The sequence below is a fragment of the Pelophylax lessonae genome (genome assembly GCF_965119305.1).
Source record: "Pelophylax lessonae genome assembly, chromosome: 4".
NCBI lineage: Eukaryota > Metazoa > Chordata > Amphibia > Anura > Ranidae > Pelophylax > Pelophylax lessonae.
The window spans coordinates 623271717-623292243 of NC_138771.1; the positions used below are offsets into that span (position 1 = coordinate 623271717).

General features: G+C 45.6%; 1 protein-coding gene across 1 annotated transcript in view; it reads left to right on the forward strand.

Annotated features, from left to right (window-relative positions):
* The window catches only part of LOC309554692 (transmembrane 4 L6 family member 5-like), a gene marked incomplete at both ends in the record, with an annotated part of 55581 nt that extends 42233 nt beyond the window's left edge, over positions 1 to 13348 (forward strand). The window contains 4 exons of the mRNA XM_082256399.1: positions 2948 to 3013; positions 4066 to 4229; positions 9990 to 10192; positions 13236 to 13348. Coding sequence (XP_082112525.1) covers positions 2948 to 3013; positions 4066 to 4229; positions 9990 to 10192; positions 13236 to 13348 — 546 coding nt within the window. The remainder of the gene's footprint in view (positions 1 to 2947; positions 3014 to 4065; positions 4230 to 9989; positions 10193 to 13235) is intronic.
* Positions 13349 to 20527: the final 7179 nt, after the last annotated feature.

The following is a 20527-nucleotide window of genomic DNA, read 5'->3' on the forward strand; positions in this document are numbered from 1 at the left end:
TAAAGATTTTAGGGTGTGCTCCTTTATGGGTAGGGACAAGTGGGGGTTCTCTGGTGAGCCCAGAGCTGGGAATTACTGTAACTTCTCTTCCTTTAAAAATATTTTTTGAATTTTTTTCTTTTTTACTGGGGGCTGCTTGTTGGCCAAGTTAAATGCTAGTTTCAGCCCAAACTTTTTTGTTATAGGTTTTGACAATTCTGTGGAAGGCTAAGAACTTTTTTCAAGTTTTAAATACAGTTTGCATCGACACTGGGGTACTTTTTCTTCTCTTCCTGTTCTGTATAACACCCATCACAGGATATAAGGGAAATCTCTCGTGAGGATATAGACAGCAATAAAATCCTGGTGCACAATGAGGAGAGCCCAGATACTTTTGGGACATATTCATAAAGCAGTGAACCTTACATGGACCAAACATTCACTGCAGATGAATCTTCCTGATGCATTTGTAGTAAATGTCAGTAAAAGAATAACCACCAGCAAAAATTTGGTGAAAATCACATTTACTGTTTTATAAATATGCTCCATGTCCAAGGTCCGGGATCTACTTTGGACTTTACAAATGGGGTGTATTTATTAAAAATTTGCATAGCTATTCATCCAACAGAACCACACATATATATTCATTCTGTGCAAATTATTTGATTGTTGTGAGAATGGGGCAAAATTTCATATTCTTAGGATGTTTTCTCTTCTGGTCGAATGTTCTTAGGCTGTTTTCTCTGCTGGTCAAATGTGATGAGGAGGATCATCCACATGTTGGTCTACTACAGGAATTAGAAAAAAAATGAACCTACTTGCAAGTAAAGTAGGTAAAAAAACATGTTACAGGGGGGACTCTGAAAAAACAAAACGTTAGTGCATTTTGCAAGGTAATGCTAGTGACCTACTGTGTCATATATAACTTTTTTTTTGGGCACTTTAACCACTTGCCGACCAGTCACGTTGACTGTACTGCGGCAAAGTGGCTCGTTATCGTCTGGCGACGTAGACCTACGTCACCAGACATTCCCCACTCTCGGCGGCGCGCGCGCGCCGCCGGAGGCTCGCTCCCGCTGTATTCAGTTACAGCGGGAGTCGGGCCAGGGGAGGAGTGGCGGTGATCACCGCTGCTCTTCCCCGATCGTCGGGGATCTAGTGTGGAGATCCGCCCGCTTGTGTAAACAAAGCGGGCGGATCTCCTAAGTGATTCGTACAAAAATCCTGGCGCTGTGGTGCAGGTGACCAGAGATCAAGGATGGGAAGGTAGGGACAGACGATGCCCAAAGAAATCCACCATCAGCTAAAAGTCCATGTCCGGGCTGCAGCCTACCCAAACCCAGTCTGGGAGCGCCAGTATACCCAATTTTTGTTGCAGGATCTCCAAAGTGACAGGCAGGGACAGATTACAGGATTTAGCATAGCTAAACTTGCGATCTGTCCCTGTGTCACTCACTCACCTCCCCCCACTCACGTTAGTAAGCACCAGGCATACATTAACCCCTCCCTCTCCAATAAAAATTAACCCCTTCCCTGCCAGTGTATTTTAACAGTAACAGTGCATATGTATAGCACTGATTACTGTAGTAATGTCACTGGTACCCCCAAAAGTGTCAAAAATGTCAGTCAAGGTTCCGATCTGTCTGCCGCAATGTCGAAGTCCCGCAAAAAAAAAAATCGCAGATCGCCGCCATTACTCCAAAAAAAAAAAAAAAACGCCAAAAATGACAGAAATCTTTCCCTTAGATAGTAAACGCAATAACTTTTGCGCAAACCAATGAAAATACGCTTATTGCGATTTTATTTTACCAAAAATATGTAGCAGAAAACAAATTGACCTAAAATTATAAAAAATTTTGATTTTTACATTTTTTGGGGAAGGGGGGGAATTTCATATAAAAAAATGTGAAAAATATTGTTATTTTTTAAAAATTGTTGCTCTTTTTTTGTTTATAGCGCAAAAAGTAAAAATCGCACAGGTGATCAAATACCACCAAAAGAAAGCTCTATTTGTGGGGGGAAAAAAGACATAAATTTAATTTGGGTACAGCCTTGCACGACCGCACAATTGTCCATTAAAGTAACACAGTGCCAAATCGTAAAATATGGCCTTGTCAGGACCTTCCGGTCATAAAGCGGTTAAAAATATGCTCATTGAGAATTTTTTTGTCAAAGACATGTAGCTAAATACATTTTGGCCTAAATATATGACAAAAATTTAATATATTGGATATTTTTTAACTGGCAAAGAAGAAAAATATTGTTACTTTTTCAAAATTGTCGCTTTTTTTAATTAATATCGCAAAAAATGAAAATCGCACAGGTGATCAAATACCACCAAAAGAAAGCTCTGTTTGTGGGAAAAAAAGGACGTAAATTTCGTTTGGGTATGGCGTTGCATGACCGTGCAATTGTCAGTTAAACTCGCACAGTGCCGAATCGCAAAAAGTGGCCTGGACGTAAGACAGCAAAATCCTCCGGTGGTAAAGTGGTTAAAGCTGAACTCTGACCATTTTTTAAAATGTATTTTGGTATAGCCACAATGATTTAAATATACCTCTTGCTTTTGCTAACGCAGTTATTACCTTGTAAAAGTAGCAGCAATATCATTACTGTGCTGTACATAGCCTGTGCAGAGAGCAGAGCTGTGGGAGGGGCCCAGAAGGCCCACCCACTACAGGATGCCTGCAGAGAACCAGAGGAGGGGGCGGAGACAAGACCAGTCACCCTGCACAAGGAGAGAAAGCAGAAGTGAGCAAGAAACAGGAAAATCTCACGCAGGATTATTGCATACATCTGGAGGAAATGCACAAAGCACACCAAGATTCAAAAAGAAAAAAAATTAGGCAATATTTACTTATTCTGGAGTTCAACTTTAAGCAGGAATTTGAGTAAGGGCCTGGAGAAGATTGGGGAGCTCTATAATAGGTTGCATTAAATTGATTGACTCCTATTCTTTGTCTTGTAGGTGTTAATTCCAGCCATCTGTATCCAATGTGTGGGCCGACGTGGAACATGCAACAACCGATGTGGGGTAAGAGAACACACTGTAGATAATTTAAAGGGGCCCATTTCATATCTCTAATTTTTCAAGAGAAATGGAAATTATGATTGTTTCACCAACTTATAAGGATATTATCTCCATTCATGTTCACCGACGAAAAGCAATTAGATTGCTAGTCTTTAAATATGGTTCACATGAAACTGACCAATACAAAACTGCTGTTTCACTTTAGACTGGATGTTTGAAAGTTCAGGTATTCACTAGCTTCTTCTGTCTCCGGACATCTCCATAAGAAATCCATGTACCCTTGCACTGATGTCCTCAGATTTGCCAATGAATTCCAGCACTTGCAGTGTTCCATTTCCCTTTACAATGAACCCCCTGTATGCTACCATTAGAGTGTTCCATTTGCCCTTAATACTGGATCCCATGTAGGGTACCATTGGAGTGTTCCATTTTCCTTCATACTGGACTCCAAGTAGGGTACCATTTGATTGTTCCATTTCATCATGCTGGACCCACGTAGGGTACCATTGTAGTGTTCTTTTTTCCCTTCTAACTGGACTCATGTAGGGTACCATTTGAGTGCACTATTTCCCTTCATACTGGACTCTAAGTACGGTACCATTTGAGTGTTCCATTTCACTTATGCTGGACCTCATGTAGGGTGTTCCATTTCCCTTCATACTGGACTCAATGAAGGGTATCATTAGAGTATTACCTTTTCCTTCATACTGGACCCATGCAGGGTACCATCAGAGTGGTTCCTTTCCCTTCACACTAGACCCATGTAGGGTACCATTGGAGTGTTTCTTTTCCCTTCATACTGGACCCGTGTAGGGTATCATTGGAGTGTTCCAGTTCCCTTCATACTGGACCCATGTAGGGTACCATTGAAGTGCAAAATTTCCCTTCACACTGGACTCCAAGTAGGGTACCATTAGAGTGTTCCATTTCCCATCATACTAGACCCATGTAGTGTACCATAAAAGTGTTCCATTTCCCTTCACATTGGGCCCCATGTTAGGAAACAGTGTACAAGAGCGTTATCCTGATATCACTCTCCACTCCTTCTTCCCTAGATGTTGGTCTCTGCGGTCATGTCAGCGGTGGCAGTGGGCGGCTCCATCTATGGCTTTGTGACTTCCCTGCTGGGCCTGGTCCATGGACCTAAGTGCTACTACCAGTTCATTTCAGGAGTTCAGCGATGGACCAGCCCCTTCAAAGTGGAAAGAGAATTCCTCGAGTGAGTGTGATCAAAGCATCTTAAAGCCTGAGAATAGCTAAAAACACAAACATAAACACAAACATAAAAATCAGAACAAGGGACATAAGTTACAGTTAGTACCATGTGTCCCTTGTGTTGATTCTTTTTGTTTTAGGAGAAATCTTCAGCTCTCCTTACTACAGCTTCTCTGAAAACAGAATCTCTAAACGGAGGGGGGGGGGGCTTTCAATCATGTGCCCATCCCCTATTCTGAGATTGCTTGTCATTCATAGAAGCTGTAGAAAGGCTTCTATGAATTACAGATCTGCCAGGAAAGGGCAGGCATAGTCAAGCTCTGTCGATGAGAGCTCCTGACAGCCCTTTAGTTATATTACACCTGCAGCACCAGAAGAATCCAATGGGGATGGGAAGTCAGGGTAGAAACAGAAGATCTCCCCTAAAACAAGAATCAACATAAGGGACCCATCATACTAACTCTAAGCTATGTCCCTTGTGCTGATTTTCCTGTTTGTGTTTTTAGCTAAAATTAGGCCTTATAGTAGAAATAAACTCCACAACCAACGTGTTGTATATTGATATTCACCAGTCCCAACATGTGGTGCTTGCATTAATTTATTTTTTTTTTTTCAGGCTGAGAACATTTTAGCAAGTACAGAAAATACATTTAATATGCCAGAAAATCAGTGTCCTTGTCACTTTCTGTACGCTTAAAAGAAAGCACAAATAACTTATCTGTCTGTCTGTAAACTATTGATCTCATCAACTCCCAGATAATGGAGGTGAAGAGAGGAGGACTCCTTTGAGGTTCAGCCTGGGTCAGTGCTGGGACAAGCCCATCCAGCGCCTAGGGCAAAGATGCCAAACTGGGCCCCTCCATCCCTTACGGTTAGGATAAGGGCGCCCAAATCCCTGCAAAAAACCATTGCGCCCAGGCCAGGGTCCCTCCTACCCACCTCTTGTCCTGGCCCTGGCCTGGGTAAAAACAATGTCTCCCTCCATAGATACAGTGGAGAACAGAGTGTAATCATCCTATAACAAGAAGGTTGTTATTTCCAAGATTACCAAGTGAAAACATAGAAATAAATATCTGAAAAGTGAAAACGAATTCAGCCACAACCACATCTAAGGACTGCTGAACTCCAGTATGCAGAATTAACTCCAACATGTGCAGCTTTCTTTTTACTCGAGGTTTACTGCAATAAAACTAATTAAAAAGGGGCCAGGTGATCCTCCATGCCTTTTTTTGTCACACTGCTGTACACTGGCTGTGGGTAGGTAGGGGGAACTTTGGTGCACTGGTGTCAGGTAAGCAGTGATGAGGGCACCCTGACTGCACCAAGAGCAGTAGAGATCAGAGACGGGCCACAAGGCAAGCTCTGTAACAGTTGACCAGAAGGCACCAAATCACGAGCAGGAGATGAGCAGAGGTTGGCAGTGTGTAAGCAGAGGTGGCTCTTTAATTAGACAAATTAGGCGGTCGCTTAAGGCCTCACGGCCGCCTACATTGCCTAACAAACATTACCCCATTTTCGAGGGACAGGGGACCGTAATGTTGCTGTGCTCAGGCAGCGTTAAGAGCCCAGTCTCACTCAAGAGCAGGGCCGCCAGGGTTCTTAACAACCAGTAAATAGCTGGTTGTTAAGGAGCGGCCCAGGAAGCTGGCCGCAGCATCCTTAACAGACAATAAGATCATCAGCTGTCAGCGGGGTTCGCTGCTGACAGCTGAATGTAAAAAACCATTGCTTGCAATAATAAGATGTGAAAAAAAAATGGTGTGGGGGTTCCCCCAATCCATACCAGGACCTAAGGGTCTGGTATTGATTTTAAGGGGAACCCCACTCCAATATTTAAAATAAAATGACGTGGGCTCCCCCCAAATCCACCTCTAGGTCTGGTTTAAATTTTGAGGTAAACCCCCACGCCAAGATTTAAAAAAAAAAAATGGCATGAGGTCCCCGCAAAATCTTTACCAGATCCTTATCCATGCATGCAGCCAGGCAGGTCAGGATGGGGATGGGGGGGTGAGTGGGCGACTATCCCCCTCTTGAACCATACTAGGCTACATGCCCTTAACACAGGGGACTACTTTGGGTAAGGAGGGCTCTGCCCCCCCCCCCCCCAAAGTACCTTGTCCCCATGTTGATGGGGACAAGGGCCTCTTCCCCAAAACCTTGGCCAGTGGTTGTGGGGGTCTGTGGGCATGGGAGACAGGTCACTGTCTAAGGTGTGCTGACCCAAGTGACTGTAGTGATGAAGAGTACATCAAGAGAGTTTATTAGAGTTCGTTCATGTTTAGTCATCTGTCTGGGTCATAAATGTGGCTTACAGTGCCTTGCGAAAGTATTCGGCCCCCCTTGAACTTTGCAACCTTTTGCCACATTTCAGGCTTCAAACATAAAGATATAAAACTGTAATTTTTTGTGAAGAATCAACAACAAGTGGGACACAATCATGAAGTGGAACAAAATTTATTGGATATTTTAACAAATAAAAAACTGAAAAATTGGGCGTGCAAAATTATTTAGCCCCTTTACTTTGCAGCAAACTCTCTCCATAAGTTCAGTGAGGATCTCTGAATGATCCAATGTTGACGTAAATGACTAATGATGATAAATAGAATCCACCTGTGTGTAATCAAGTCTCTGTATAAATGTACCTGCACTGTGATAGTCTCAGAGGTCCGTTTATAGCGCAGAGAGCATCATGAAGAACAAGGGACACACCAGGCAGGTCCGAGATACTGTTGTAGAGAAGTTTAAAGCCGGATTTGGATATAAAAAGATTTCCCAAGCTTTAAACATCCCAAGGAGCACTGTGCAAGCGATAATATTGAAATGGAAGGAGCATCAGACCACTGCAAATCTACGAAGACCTGGCCGTCCCTCTAAAATTTTAGCTCATACAAGGAGAAGACTGATCAGAGATGCAGCCAAGAGGTCCATGATCACTCTGGATGAGCTGCAGAGATCTACAGCTGAGGTGGGAAACTCTGTCCATAGGACAACAATCAGTCGTATACTGCACAAATCTGGCCTTTATGGAAGAGTGGCAAGAAGAAAGCCATTTCTTAAAGATATCCATAAAAAGTGTTGTTTAAAGTTTGCCACAAGCCAACTGGGAGACACCAAACATGTGGAAGAAGGTGCTCTGGTCAGATGAAACCAAAATCAAACTTTTTGGCAACAATGCAAAAGGTTATGTTTGGCGTAAAAGCAACACAGCTCATCACCCTGAGCACACCATCCCCACTGTCAAACATGGTGGTGGCAGCATCATGGTTTGGGCCTGCTTTTCTTCAGCAGGGACAGGGAAGATGGTTAAAATTGATGGGAAGATGGATGGAGCCAAATACAGGACCATTCTGGAAGAAAACCTGATGGAGTCTGCAAAAGACCTGAGACTGGGACAGAGATTTGTCTTCCAACAAGACAATGATCCAAAACATAAAGCAAAATCTACAATGGAATGGTTCACAAATAAACATATCCAGGTGTTAGAATGGCCAAGTCAAAGTCCAGACCTGAATCCAATCGAGAATCTGTAGAAAGAACTGAAAACTGCTGTTCACAAATGCTCTCCATCCAACCTCACTGAGCTCGAGCTGTTTTGCAAGGAGGAATGGGCAAAAATTTCAGTCTCTCGATGTGCAAAACTGATAGAGACATACCCCAAGCGACTTACAGCTGTAATCGCAGCAAAAGGTGGCGCTACAAAGTATTAACTTAAGGGGGCTGAATAATTTTGCACACCCAATTTTTCAGTTTTTTATTTGTTAAAAAAGTTTGAAATATCCAATAAATTTCGTTCCACTTCATGATTGTGTCCCACTTGTTGTTGATTCTTCACAAAAAATTACAGTTTTATATCTTTAAGTTTGAAGCCTGAAATGTGGCAAAAGGTCGCAAAGTTCAAGGGGGGCCGAATACTTTCGCAAGGCACTGTAAGTAAAGTTACCCCATGTGTATGGCAGTGACTCTGTACAAAGTGCCTAGCATAGCCCAGAAGAACCCACCCCAGGGTAGGCCTCTCATGTGACCCTTGCTTGACGCCCAACGAGGAGAGAAACACAGAGGACCTGACGAACACCTCAACTTCCTACCCTTACAAACATGCAGATAATGAGGTATGGGATTGAAAGGCAGAATCTTGGTCAAGAGTCTAGGCCAGGGTCAGTAACACAGGTAAGCAGCATACATAAACAGGCAGGGGGTGGGGGGTCCAGAGGCAGGTCAGATGAAAATTAGGTCAATAACAGAATCAATCAGGATTCGGGATCAGGGATGATCCCTCAGGTTGAAATAGTCCACTAGGCACCAGAATCTTTGGCGGATGTGCCCATGGGTTTATGTGACAACATTGTTCCTATGGGGAATGATCTCTCTGACCAGGTTCCAGACACTTACTGCATGCAATAGGAGAGTGGATGAAAAACCTACAGTATGTAGATATCCACGTAAAGCCATGTGTAACAGTAAAATAATCGAATGTCATATCAAGTTTTTGAATTACACTAAAATAGAATTCACAAAGCAGCAGTCTTGCCCAGAGGCGTAACTAGAACCTTCAGGGCCCCGGTGCAAAAAACCATGAAGGGCCCCCCCGGGACCCCTGGCCAGGGCCCTTTCCTTCAAGCCTGGGACTCTTCCCACTGATCCTGGGGCCCTTTACTCTCATTGCGGGGTCCTTTATTACTGTCCCGCAGTGGGACCCTTTCACAAGTTCTGCAGTGGGCCCCCTTCCTGCCATCTTGGGGCCTCCCCACGGTGGTGGAATGCCAGGGCCTGGTCGCAAGTGTGACCTTTGCGATCCTGGAAGTTCACCCACTGGTGTCAGTAGTTTTTATTTTTTGGTATTTTAATTGTATTATTTTTTTTATCATTTTATTTTATTTTTTTACAATGTCACTGACTATGACTCTGTCCATTCAGAAAAGGAAGGAGCTGGTAAATTACATATTTACCGACCCCTTCCTGGTTCTCTATTGTGACACATCCCCTGCAGCAGCCGTCAGGAGAGGGAAGGGAGCACAGTGGGGGGGGGGGGGGGGCAGGGGAGCACACAGGGGCCCAGGACAGCAGAACACAAGTGAACTGGATAGGAGGAGTGGCGGGGGCAGCATACAGAGGAACCAATCTCCTCCATTTTCCTCCTGCAGCTATAAGAGGAAAAAGGAGGACAGTGATTTCTCTACATGCTGCCCCACCGCCCCTCCTATCCAGGTATACAGGGGAGCCACACGGGCCCCCTGGAGCATGGGGCCCGGTTGCGATTGCAACCCCTGCAACCCCTGTAGTTACGCCCCTGGTCTTGCCTACTAAAAAGAAATGATGTTAGCTCGATGTTCTATTAGGCGTCTAGAGCGGAGCTGCTACTGGAGTTCTGAAATTTGGAAGAGGCTTTGTACTGCTGAGTTTTTACTTTTAACACTGTTAGATCAAGACCTAAGTGTGCTGTTGAGAGCTTTGTGATGGAAGAAATGCCATCATGACTGTTGAATCTCCATGGTGTGCAGGGCCCAAGGACTTTAATTAGGTACCCCTACTGAGATAGACGGAACTTGAGAGTGAGATTTGAGACCTGGGGACATTACAAATTAATTTACGATGGACAGTGTCAGGCAATTGGAGATCTCATCCAGATCTGGTCGTTGAACTAAGCGCCAAGCACTATTATGTAGTACAATGCAGACGTGGAACTTTTTATTTCAGGTCATGCCAGCACTACACAATGTTACTCCATCTCCAAGACCATTCACAACTTTTCCTTGTCTCCTTTCAGTTTGGATCGGAGTTACCTCTTCCACAGGGAAGTCTGGAGTCGCTGTACCGAGCCCGAAGGTGTGGTCGAGTTTAACATCATCCTTTTCTCCACCATTATGGTAGCGAGTGCAATTCAGATCTTGCTGTGTCTCATCCAGGTGATAAATGGATTTTTTGGATTTCTCTGTGGGACCTGTCAAAGGAAGGTTTTTAAAAAAAAAAGTGAGTATCCCTATTCATATTTTTGCAGTAGTAAAGTGTTGCACTGTGTGAGCCATCCTTTAATCCAGAAAGTCTGGAGCTTGAGTTACCCTTTATTGACTAAGAAGAATTCTAGGCATGGAAATTTTCACATAGTTACATTGGTACAGCCTGAACCAATGTAACTATGCATATACCATATGTGATGGACCGCCTGCCCCCCGTCCCGTCTGGGTGCCCTTGCCAAGATACAGCTTCCTTTACTCTGAAACCAGGAACGAGGTATTATAGCTGAGAAATGCACCCAAGAACTAGATGACACTAGCTTAAGTGCAAACAGGCACTCTTTTTTGGAAATTCACACAGAATTTATACCACACAAAATCAGATAAGAGCTTAATCACATTATCCTAAACACTGCAAAATGTAAAAGAGAAGTATGGTTTTATTTTTTTCTTTGAGAATTATACTTACCTAGGTGGATGCAGCATCTGTCCAATGGCGCCTCTACACTGAGAACTGAGTGATCGAATACCGCGAACGCTCAGTTCTGACAGCTCCCCGAGTAGAGAGCTGCTAACTGCCAGTCAGCAGCTCTCCGCACTGCCCCTCCTCGCTCATTGGATCGCTGAGCTGTGGAGCCTCGGCTGCTGTTAGAAATCACGGGGCCCCATACAGCCTACCTGGCAGGGGCCCCGGGCCCCCCCCCCCGAATATGTCAGGATAATATTTTCAAAAATACATTAAAATCATAATTAGTGGACACAAACATAACAGAGAACCTGTGTGAATTAGCCCTTTTTAATTGTTTTTTATATTTTTTAAAAGTTAAAAATGTTTACAATTTTTTATTTTACAGTTTTTTTATTACAATGTTTATTGTTATTTTTTTATTTCTTTTTTTGGGAACCAGGAGCATGCAGAACAGGGAGGAGGATAGGTGTCGGAAAAGCAATTACAGGAATGATGCCCTGTGTCTCTCCCTGTAGCAGCTGAAAGCTGGCAGGAGGGGGAGAAACAGGCTTTCAGCTGCTGCAGAGAGGCGCACAGGGCTTCCTTCTGTAATTGTTCCTCCGCCCGACTGCACCGATTCCCAATGCTGTTGGGGCCCCCCTGTGTGCCCGGGCCCCCTACAGGAAGACTGGTGTTCCCCCCTATCAGCGGCCCTGTGTGGAGGAGAGGGAGTGGCTGGCTCAGGCTCTCAACAGCTGACTAAGAGGCTAAGCCAGGTATCAGTCCAGGCACCTGGCGGATCCCGACTCCGTGGTTGTGACGACACGGTGCCTGGGCTGACATCTGTGACATCAACAGAGAGTGGACTCCAGCTTTGGCTTTACATCTCTTTTAAACAGTAGTATCATCAGTACATCTAATGAACAGCTAGCAGCTAACAGCAACCTAATTAAACAGTGTTCTAATTAACAGTAAGCTAATCAACAGCCAGGCACCCAGAAAAGCTTCGATTAGTCATAGAACCCACCTCTGACAGTCCGGCAACAAGTCCACAGCCCTGGATACACCAAGTACATTACACATGCTATCATTCAGGTGTTTAGCTTTCACTGGTGTCCAGTGGCGTAGCGTGGGTTGTCAGCGCCCGGGGCAAGGTAAGTAATTTGTGCCCCCTACACAAATCTACACAGACCACTACACTGACACCTACACTGACCTAGCTGACCACTACAGAGACCTACCTTATTCCTACACTAACCTACCTGATTACTATACTGACACCTACACAGACCTACCTGACCACTACACAGACACCTACACTGACCTACCTTATTCCTGCACTAACCAACCTGATCACTACAAAAACCTACCTGACAATTACACTGACCCCTACACTGACCTACCTGTTTCCTGCACTAACCTACCTGATCACTATACTGACACCTACAGAGACCTATCTGACCACTACAGAGACTTACCTGATTCCTACACTAACCTACCTGATTACTATACTGACACCTACACAGATCTACCTGATTCCTGCACTAACCAACCCTGATCACTACACTGACCTACCTTATTACTACACTGACCCCCTACACTGACATTCCTGATTCCTACACTGACCTACCTGACACCTTCACTGACCCCTAAACTTACACCCCTACACTGACCCCCCCCCCCACCACACACTGACCCCTTTACTGACCCTTTCACTGACACCTACACTGACAACTACACTGGCCCCCCTTCTTCCCTGCCCCTCATTCACTAACCCCCCTAGACTGAACCTCCCCCTACACTGACCCCTTCACTGACACCTACACTGACACATACGCTGGCCCCCCCTTCACTGACCCTTCTTCACTGACACCTACACTGACCCCTACACTGACATTCCTGATTCCTACACTGACCCCTACAATTACACCCCTACACTGACCCCCCCCCACACTGACCCCTTCACTGACCCCCCTTCACTGACCCTTCTTCCCTGCCCCCTAGACTAGCCCCTAGACTGACCTCTAGACGGACCCCCCTTCTACACTGACCCCCCCTACACTAACCCCCTACACTGACCCCTAAACTGACCCCCCTTCACTGACACCTACACTGACCCCCTCCCCCCACATTGACACCTACACTGACCCCGCCTACATTGACCCCCCTTCACTGAACCCTTACACTGACCCCCCCTACATTGACCCCTTCACTGACCCCCTCCACTGACCCCTTTACTGACTCCCCTACATTGACCCCTTCACTGACCCCCTCCACTGACCCCTTTACTGACTCCCCTACACTGACCCCCCACATTGACACCTACACTGACCCCCGCCCCCCCCCCCCACATTGACACCTACACTGACCCCCCCTTCACTAGCCCCCGCTACTGATACCTACACTGACCCCCCTTCACTGACACCTACACTGACCCCCCTACAGTTCCACTTTCACTTTACTGCAGTCAGTGCTCTCCGTTCCAGGCTGCTCCCCCCCCCCCCCTCCTCCTCCCTCCCTCCCTCCCTCCCTCCCTCCCTAGATGCCTTGTGTGTCTGTCAGTCCAGAAAAACATCTCTCAAGGTCTCACCTCTCACAACTCTCTCTTCAGTCCTCTTCACGCTGTGCTGGCTGAGTGCCACAACTGGAAAGATAGAGATGAATGATTCCTGTGACAGCGCCGGGCGGCTGAGTGAAAAGAAGGCTGCTGATTCGCTGAGCTGACTGAGCTGTGCAGAACACGCAGCCGACAGACGGGGCTTGGCTTGCAAAGCTACGCCAATGGGCAGGGGAGGCACAGTCCAGCTCCGCCCCGCCTCGACCCGCAATTTCCAGCCATAGGGCGCCCGCCGGCTGTCTCCCAGCCTAAAGATGGCGGCAGCCGCAAACAGTGTTGACACCGTGTTAGTAATATATATAATGTCAGACAGAGTGACATTGCAGGATGCGCCCCCCCAGATGTTGCGCCCAGTGTGGCCGGCCCCCCCTGCACCCCCCACGCTACGCCACTGCTGGTGTCCACTAGAAAAGTCATCATAAGTCAAAACTCATACAATGTTCCAACAGTCTGAAAAAGTGGAAATCATTTTTTTTCATAGATTTCTTGAGGGAGATTGTTGATAAATATTTCTGTCCAAAATAGAGGAGCTTCTCCAACCCAGTCTGCAGGAGGGCCAGCATATTTCCTCCAACTATTAACCCTGTATAAGATTAATATTACACCTTTCCATCCACTCCGGAAGGGAAGCCTTATTGTCTTTATTCAGAGAATTATTCCATGCCTCGCTCTCAGTGTTCATCACATTGTTGTCCATCATTAGCCACTGTACCACCGGAGGATTTTGCTGTCTTACGTCTGGGCCACTTTTTGCGATTCGGCGCTGTGCGACTTTAACTGACAATTGCGCGGTCGTGCGACGCTGTACCCAAACAAAATTTACGTCCTTTTTTTCCCACAAACAGAGCTTTCTTTTGGTGGTATTTGATCACCTGTGCGATTTTTACTTTTTTGCGCTATAAACAAAAAAAAAAGCGTTTATTTTGAAAAAATAACAATATTTTTCACATTTTTTTATATGAAATTTCCCCCCCCCCCAAAAAATGTAAATATCAAAATTTTTTTTAATTTTTGGCCAATTTGTTTTTTTGCTACATATTTTTGGTAAAAAAAAATCACAATAAGCGTATTTTTATTGGTTTGCGCAAAAGTTATTGCGTTTACTAACAAAGGGAAAGATTTCTGTCATTTTTGGTGTTTTTTTTTTTAAACGCGTAATGGCGGCGATCTGCGATTTTTTTTGCGGGACTGCGACATTGGGGCGGACAGATCGGACCCTTGACTGACATTTTTGACACTTTTGGGGGTACCAGTGACATTACTGCAGTAATCAGTGCTATATATATGCACTGTTACTGTAAAAATGACACTGGCAGGGAAGGGGTTAATTTTATTGGAGAGGGAGGGGTTAATGTATGCCTGGTGCTTACTGACGTGTGGGGGGGGGGAGGTGACTGAGTGACACAAGGACAGATCCAGGGTTCAGCTATGCTGAACCCTGCAATCTGACCCTGCCTGTGACTTCAGAGATCCGCCCGCTGTGTTTACACACAGCGGGCGGATCTCCAGACTCGATCCCCGACGATCGGGGAAGAGCAGCGGCGATCGCCGCTGCTCCTCCCCTGGCCCGACTCCCGCTGTGACTGAAAACAGAGGGAGCGAGCCTCCGGTGGCGCGTGCGCGCCGCCCACAAGGGGCGGTGTCCAGCGACGTAGGTCTACGTCGCTGGATGGGAACGAGCCACTTTGCTGCAGTAGCAGCAAAGTGAGCGGGGGTAAAGTGGTTAGAGAATGATCTGCTCTCTCTATGGGATCAGAGGCTGAACTGAGATCTTTACCATGCTCTGACCAGGAGAAGCAGACAAAATCCCCGGTCTCCTCCATGGGCCATAATCCGTGAGTCGAAGGCTAGCCCCTAGTCTCCTCCAAAAGCCACAGTCACAGTGGTTACTGAGACACCATCCATGTGGGATCCCTGTGAAAGCTGGAAATCACTTTCTTTTTCTTACCCGTGGTGGTTCGCAAAAACAAAACACCAATATGTACAAAAAAAAAGCACTTAAAAGTGTGTCTTGAGGTGCAAGACTCCTGACAGACGCAAGGTTCAAAATTGGTCCGCCTAGCCAAAAGGCCTTGGATCCCTGTCCTCAAGGTTAGTCAAAGCCGAGCAATGAGTACCAAGTGCGGGGCTCCCCAGAAGAGGGATCCCCCTGTTTTAGGGGAGGAAGGAACCTAATGGCCACACATCCCCACCGTAGACTTCAGGGTAGGCCCAAGGACCCACACCCTCCATCCAAGTGAAAACAAAACACACAAAAGTGCAAAGTGACAAAATGTGAAAGAAAAATAAATTAAATAAATGCCAGTGCAGGTACTTTAATCACTTCAGTAGGCACCACCACTACAGTCAGTGTGTCTCTAGTCCACCTCCCGAAGAAATAGGATTCTACGCTGACCCCCCCGGGGGGGGGGGGGGGGGCGCAAGGCTCCTGACAGACGCAAGGCTCAAAACTGGTCCACTTAGCCAAAAGGCCTGACAGATCCCTCTTCTCATTGTCAGCCAAAGCCGAGCAATGAGTACTAAGTGAGGGGCTCCACCAGAAGAGAGACCCCCCTGTTTCGGAGGAGGAAGGAACCTAATGGCCACACATCCCCACCGTAGACTTCAGGGTAGGCCCGAGGACCCACACCCTCCATCCAAGTGAAAACCAAACACAGCCAAAAGTTCAAAGTGACAAAATGTGAGAGAAAAATAAATTAAATAACTATAATTGCAGCCTCAGTGTAGGAGAAAATGTACTTCTTTAACCACTTCAATACCGGGCACTTCCCTCCCTTCCTGCCCAGGCCAATTTTCCCCTTTTAGCGCTGTTGCATTTTGAATGACAATTGCGCGGTCATGCAACACTGTACCTACACCAAATTTATGTAATTTTCCCCCCACAAATAGAGCTTTCTTTTGGTGGTATTTGATCACCTCTGGGTTTTTTCCTTTTTGCTAAACAAATAAAAAAAGACAGAAAAGTTTGAAAAAAAAAAAAAAGTTTTTTTGTTTATGTTATACAATTTTGTAAATAAATAAGTTTTTTCCTGCACTGATGAGCACTGATGAGACTGCACTGACAGGCACTGATGAGGAGGCACTGATGGGGTGGCACTGATGGGGTGGCACTGATAGGCGGCACTGATAGGCACTGATATGTGGCACTGATATGTGGCACAGATATGCAGCATTGGTGGGCACTGATAGGCAGCACTGCTAGGCACTGATAGGCGGCATTGATGGGCACTGATAGGTGGCACTGATGGGCACTGATAGGCATTAATGGGCACTGATAGGCGGCACTGGTGGGCACTGATGGGCACTGATGTGCAGGACTGATGGGCACTAATGGGCACTGATAGGCGGCACTGGTGGGCAATAATGGGCACTGGTGGGCGACAATAAAGGATGGCAATGATGGGCACTTGTGGGCAGCACTGACAGGGAGGGCACTGGTGGGCAGCACTGATGGGGAGGGCAATGGGGGGCTCCCTGAGCCCTGATTGCCATCCCTGGTGGCCATAGTGGGCATCCCTGGGGTCATAGTGGGCATCCCTGGGGGATCTAGTGGCATCCCCCCCCCCCCGAGGGTCTGCACTGGTAATCAATGATCTGATTACCAGTGCCGACCCCCCCCCCTATCAGGGGAGCCGCCGATCGGCGCTCCTTTACTCGTGCCTGTCAGGCACGAACTAAGGAAAGCCGATCAACGGCTGTTCCTATTTACTATGTGACCAGCCGTGATTGGACACGGCTGATCACATGGTAAAGAGCCTCCGTCAGAGGCTCTTTACCGAGATCGGAGATGCAGGGTGTCAGACTGACACCTCGCATCACCGATCGCCGCTCTGCGCGCCCCTGGGGGGCGCCCAGAGCTGTGTTATCCTGCCGCCGTCATATGACGTCCGGTCAGGATAACACAACCACATTCCCGCCGTCATTTTGTAATAGGGCGGGCGGGAAGTGGTTAAAACATTTGCCGACAGAAACTAAGAAAAACATTTTTTTTTACCAAATTTTTGGTCTTTTTTTTTTTTTTTGCAAAAAATAAAAAACCCAGTGGTGATTAAATGTCACCAAAAGAAAGCTCTATTTGTGTGAAGAAAACTTTAAAAAAATAATTTGGGTACAGCGTTGCATGACTGCGCAATTGTCATTCAAAGTGCGACAGCACTGAAAGCTGAAAATTGGCCTGAGCAGGAAGGGGGTGAAAGTTCCCAGTATTGAAGTAGTTAAGCTATTACCTGATTTTATTAACGCATTTGTCTATGTGCCAGGCAGGACATTCACTGTTCTGGGTGGATGTCATATGAAGTGCTCCCCAGAAAGGGCCGGCTGTGTCCACCGGATGACAGTTCAGTGTACTGGCCCGCTTCCGGTACCATGTGATTGCTGTGACCAATCACAGCAGATTACATGATGATTGTACACAATCGGTGGCTTACATTCATGCCATTCATTGTGTACTATTGTGTTGCTAGCTGTGATTGGTCACAGTGATCACATGGTACAGACAGGGTCAATCACAGCCCATTGGAACCATGTGATTAGCTGTGGTCAATCACAGTTAATCACAACAATATACAATGAATACATTTACTTCATTCAGTAAAAATGGTTGTTTATACCAGTGATATTTACTGTTATAAGCAATCATAATGTGTAAAAAAAAAAAATCTTGATCACCCACCCAGAGTACTATGATAACACTGTATTACTCTGGTTGCAGTATGTGAAAAGAAAAATCGTAAAATAACAGAAAAAATATGTTTAAAAAATGTTTCTTGTCCCCAACCACCGCCACACCAGTTATATGTGTATGCTGTACTGTTCTGGGGACAGCATGTAAAAAAAAAAATAATAAATTGTGAAAAAAAAATTTTTTTTTTAATTTCCTAATTTTCCAAAACTTCAGAAAACTTGTCCTGCCTCCTACTAAATCCATTGGACTGTCTACTTTCCAAAAAGTGGTAATTTGGGTGGTATTTGTAATGTCCTGGCATTTTTGGGCCTTATAAAATGAGATAGGCCATCAGTACATCAGGATTGATCAATTTGTAGATGAATATACTGTACCATAGTTTGTGGACTCCTTATCTTTCCTACAGACTAAATATTATACACTGACCACCCTTTGCAGCTATAACAGCTTTAACTCTTCTGGGAAGGCTGTCCACAAGGTTTAGGAGTGTGTCTATGGGAATGTTTGACCATTCTTCCAGAAGCGCATTTGTGAGGTCAGGCACTGATGTTGAACGAGAAGGCCTGGCTCACAGTCTTCGCTTGAATTCATCCCAAAGGTGTTCTATGGGGTTGAGGTCAGGACTCTGTGCAGGCCAACCAAGTTCCTCCACCCCAAATTCACTCATCTATGTCTTTATGGACCTTGCTTTGTGCACTGGTCCAAATCATTGGGTGGAGGGGGGATTATGGTGCGGGGTTATTTTTCAGGGGTTGGACTTGGACCCTTAGTTCCAGTGAAGGGAACTCTTAGACTGGGTTCACACTGATGCGAATTGGATGGTGGTTTCCCTGCATCCAATTCGCATGACAGGAGAGTGTGACCGTCTCCAAATGGAGATGATCCACACATCTCCGGGGCGGCCACGGTCAGCATTGGAAAAGGGTCCTGTGAGTCTTTGGTTCCGTTTCAATTACAATTTCATGCTCCCAACTTTGTGGGAACAGTTTGGGGATGGCCCCTTCCTGTTCTAACATGACTGCGCACCAGTGCATAAAGCAAGGTCCATAAAGACACGGATGAGTGAGTTTGGGGTGGAGGAACTTGACTGGCCTGCACAAGAGTCCGTACCTCAACCCGATAGTACACCTTTGGGATAAATTAGAGTGGACACTGCGAGCCTGGCCTTCTCTCCAACATCAGTGCCTGACCTCACAAATGCGCTTCTGGAAGAATGGTCAAACATTCCCATAGACACACTCCTAATCCTTGTGGACAGCCTTTGCAGAAGAGTTGAAGCTGTTATAGCTGCAAAGGGTGGTCAGTGTATAAAATTTAGTCTGTAGGAAAGATAAGGAGTCCACAGACTATGGTACAGTATATTCATCTAAAACTTGATCAATCCTGATGTACTGATGGCCTATCTCATTTCATAAGGCCCAAAAATGCCAGGACAGTACAAATACACCCCCCCCCTCAAATTAGAAGAATGGTCAAACATCCCCATAGACACTCCTAAACCTTGTGGACAGCCTTCCCAGAAGAGTTGAAGCTGTTATATCTGCAAAGGGTGGGCCAACTCAATATTGAACCCTACGGACTAAGACTGGGATGCCATTAAAGATCATGTACATGTAAAGGCAGGCGTCCCAATACTTTAGGCAATATAGTGTATATAATGTCTTTACATAATCTTCAGGTCTAAAGTTATTTTTTAAACATATGTGCAAAAAATGCAAAAACAGCTTTGGCAGTGAAGGGGTTGATGGTTGTATTTGATCGCTCTTCTGCTGGATTGGCATTTCAGGACTCTGATTGAAGGTGAGGATTATGCCTTATCTCTGAGCCAATGACACCAATAATACTTCTAAACTCTGATCTCTCTCTCTATTGCCAAATCCTTTTACGACACTCTTTACCACTCAAGTGCGTAAAAAAAAATTGTTAGTACTTTTTTTTCTTTAAATATTCATTATTCATTGCTCCCATGTGTAACCCTGAGTATAAATATTTGCATAGCTTCCAACTGTCCCTGATTTTGAGGGACTGTCCCTGCTTTGGAATAAAGTCCCTCTTTCTTCCTCATTTGTCCCTCATTTTGGTCTGATCCAGTGGCATGCCAACGGGAGGTGCGGGGGGCTGGCCCCCTCAGTGCTCTTAACTAGGGATGATCGAACTTTTGAAAAGTTCGGTTCGACCAGAACACCCGAACTTCCCGAAAGTTCGGGTTCGGAATCCAGAACCCCATTGAAATCAATGGGACCCGAACTTCTGGAATCAAAAAACACCATTTGAAGCCCTAAAACCCAATAAATGCCCCTAAAAAGTACCTAGGGTTCTGGGTCATCCCCCAGGGACTATTAATCACACAAAAAAAAGTTCTTAAAAATTGTCGTTTTTGATACAGAGCCAATTATTGAAGAAACTATTGAAAAAAATGAGATTTCTTTGGATTTAGTGTCTGGGGGGTCTAAAAAGTGTACCTGTGAAGTTTCAGCTCTGTAGCATGTCCAGAACCAGAAAAAAAAGATAATTTTTCTTAGAATTTCAGTAGCGCAGGGATGGGGCTCCGCTCATTTCACATCTGGGCGTTTTTGTTTCAGGCGTTTATTGGGCGTTTTTT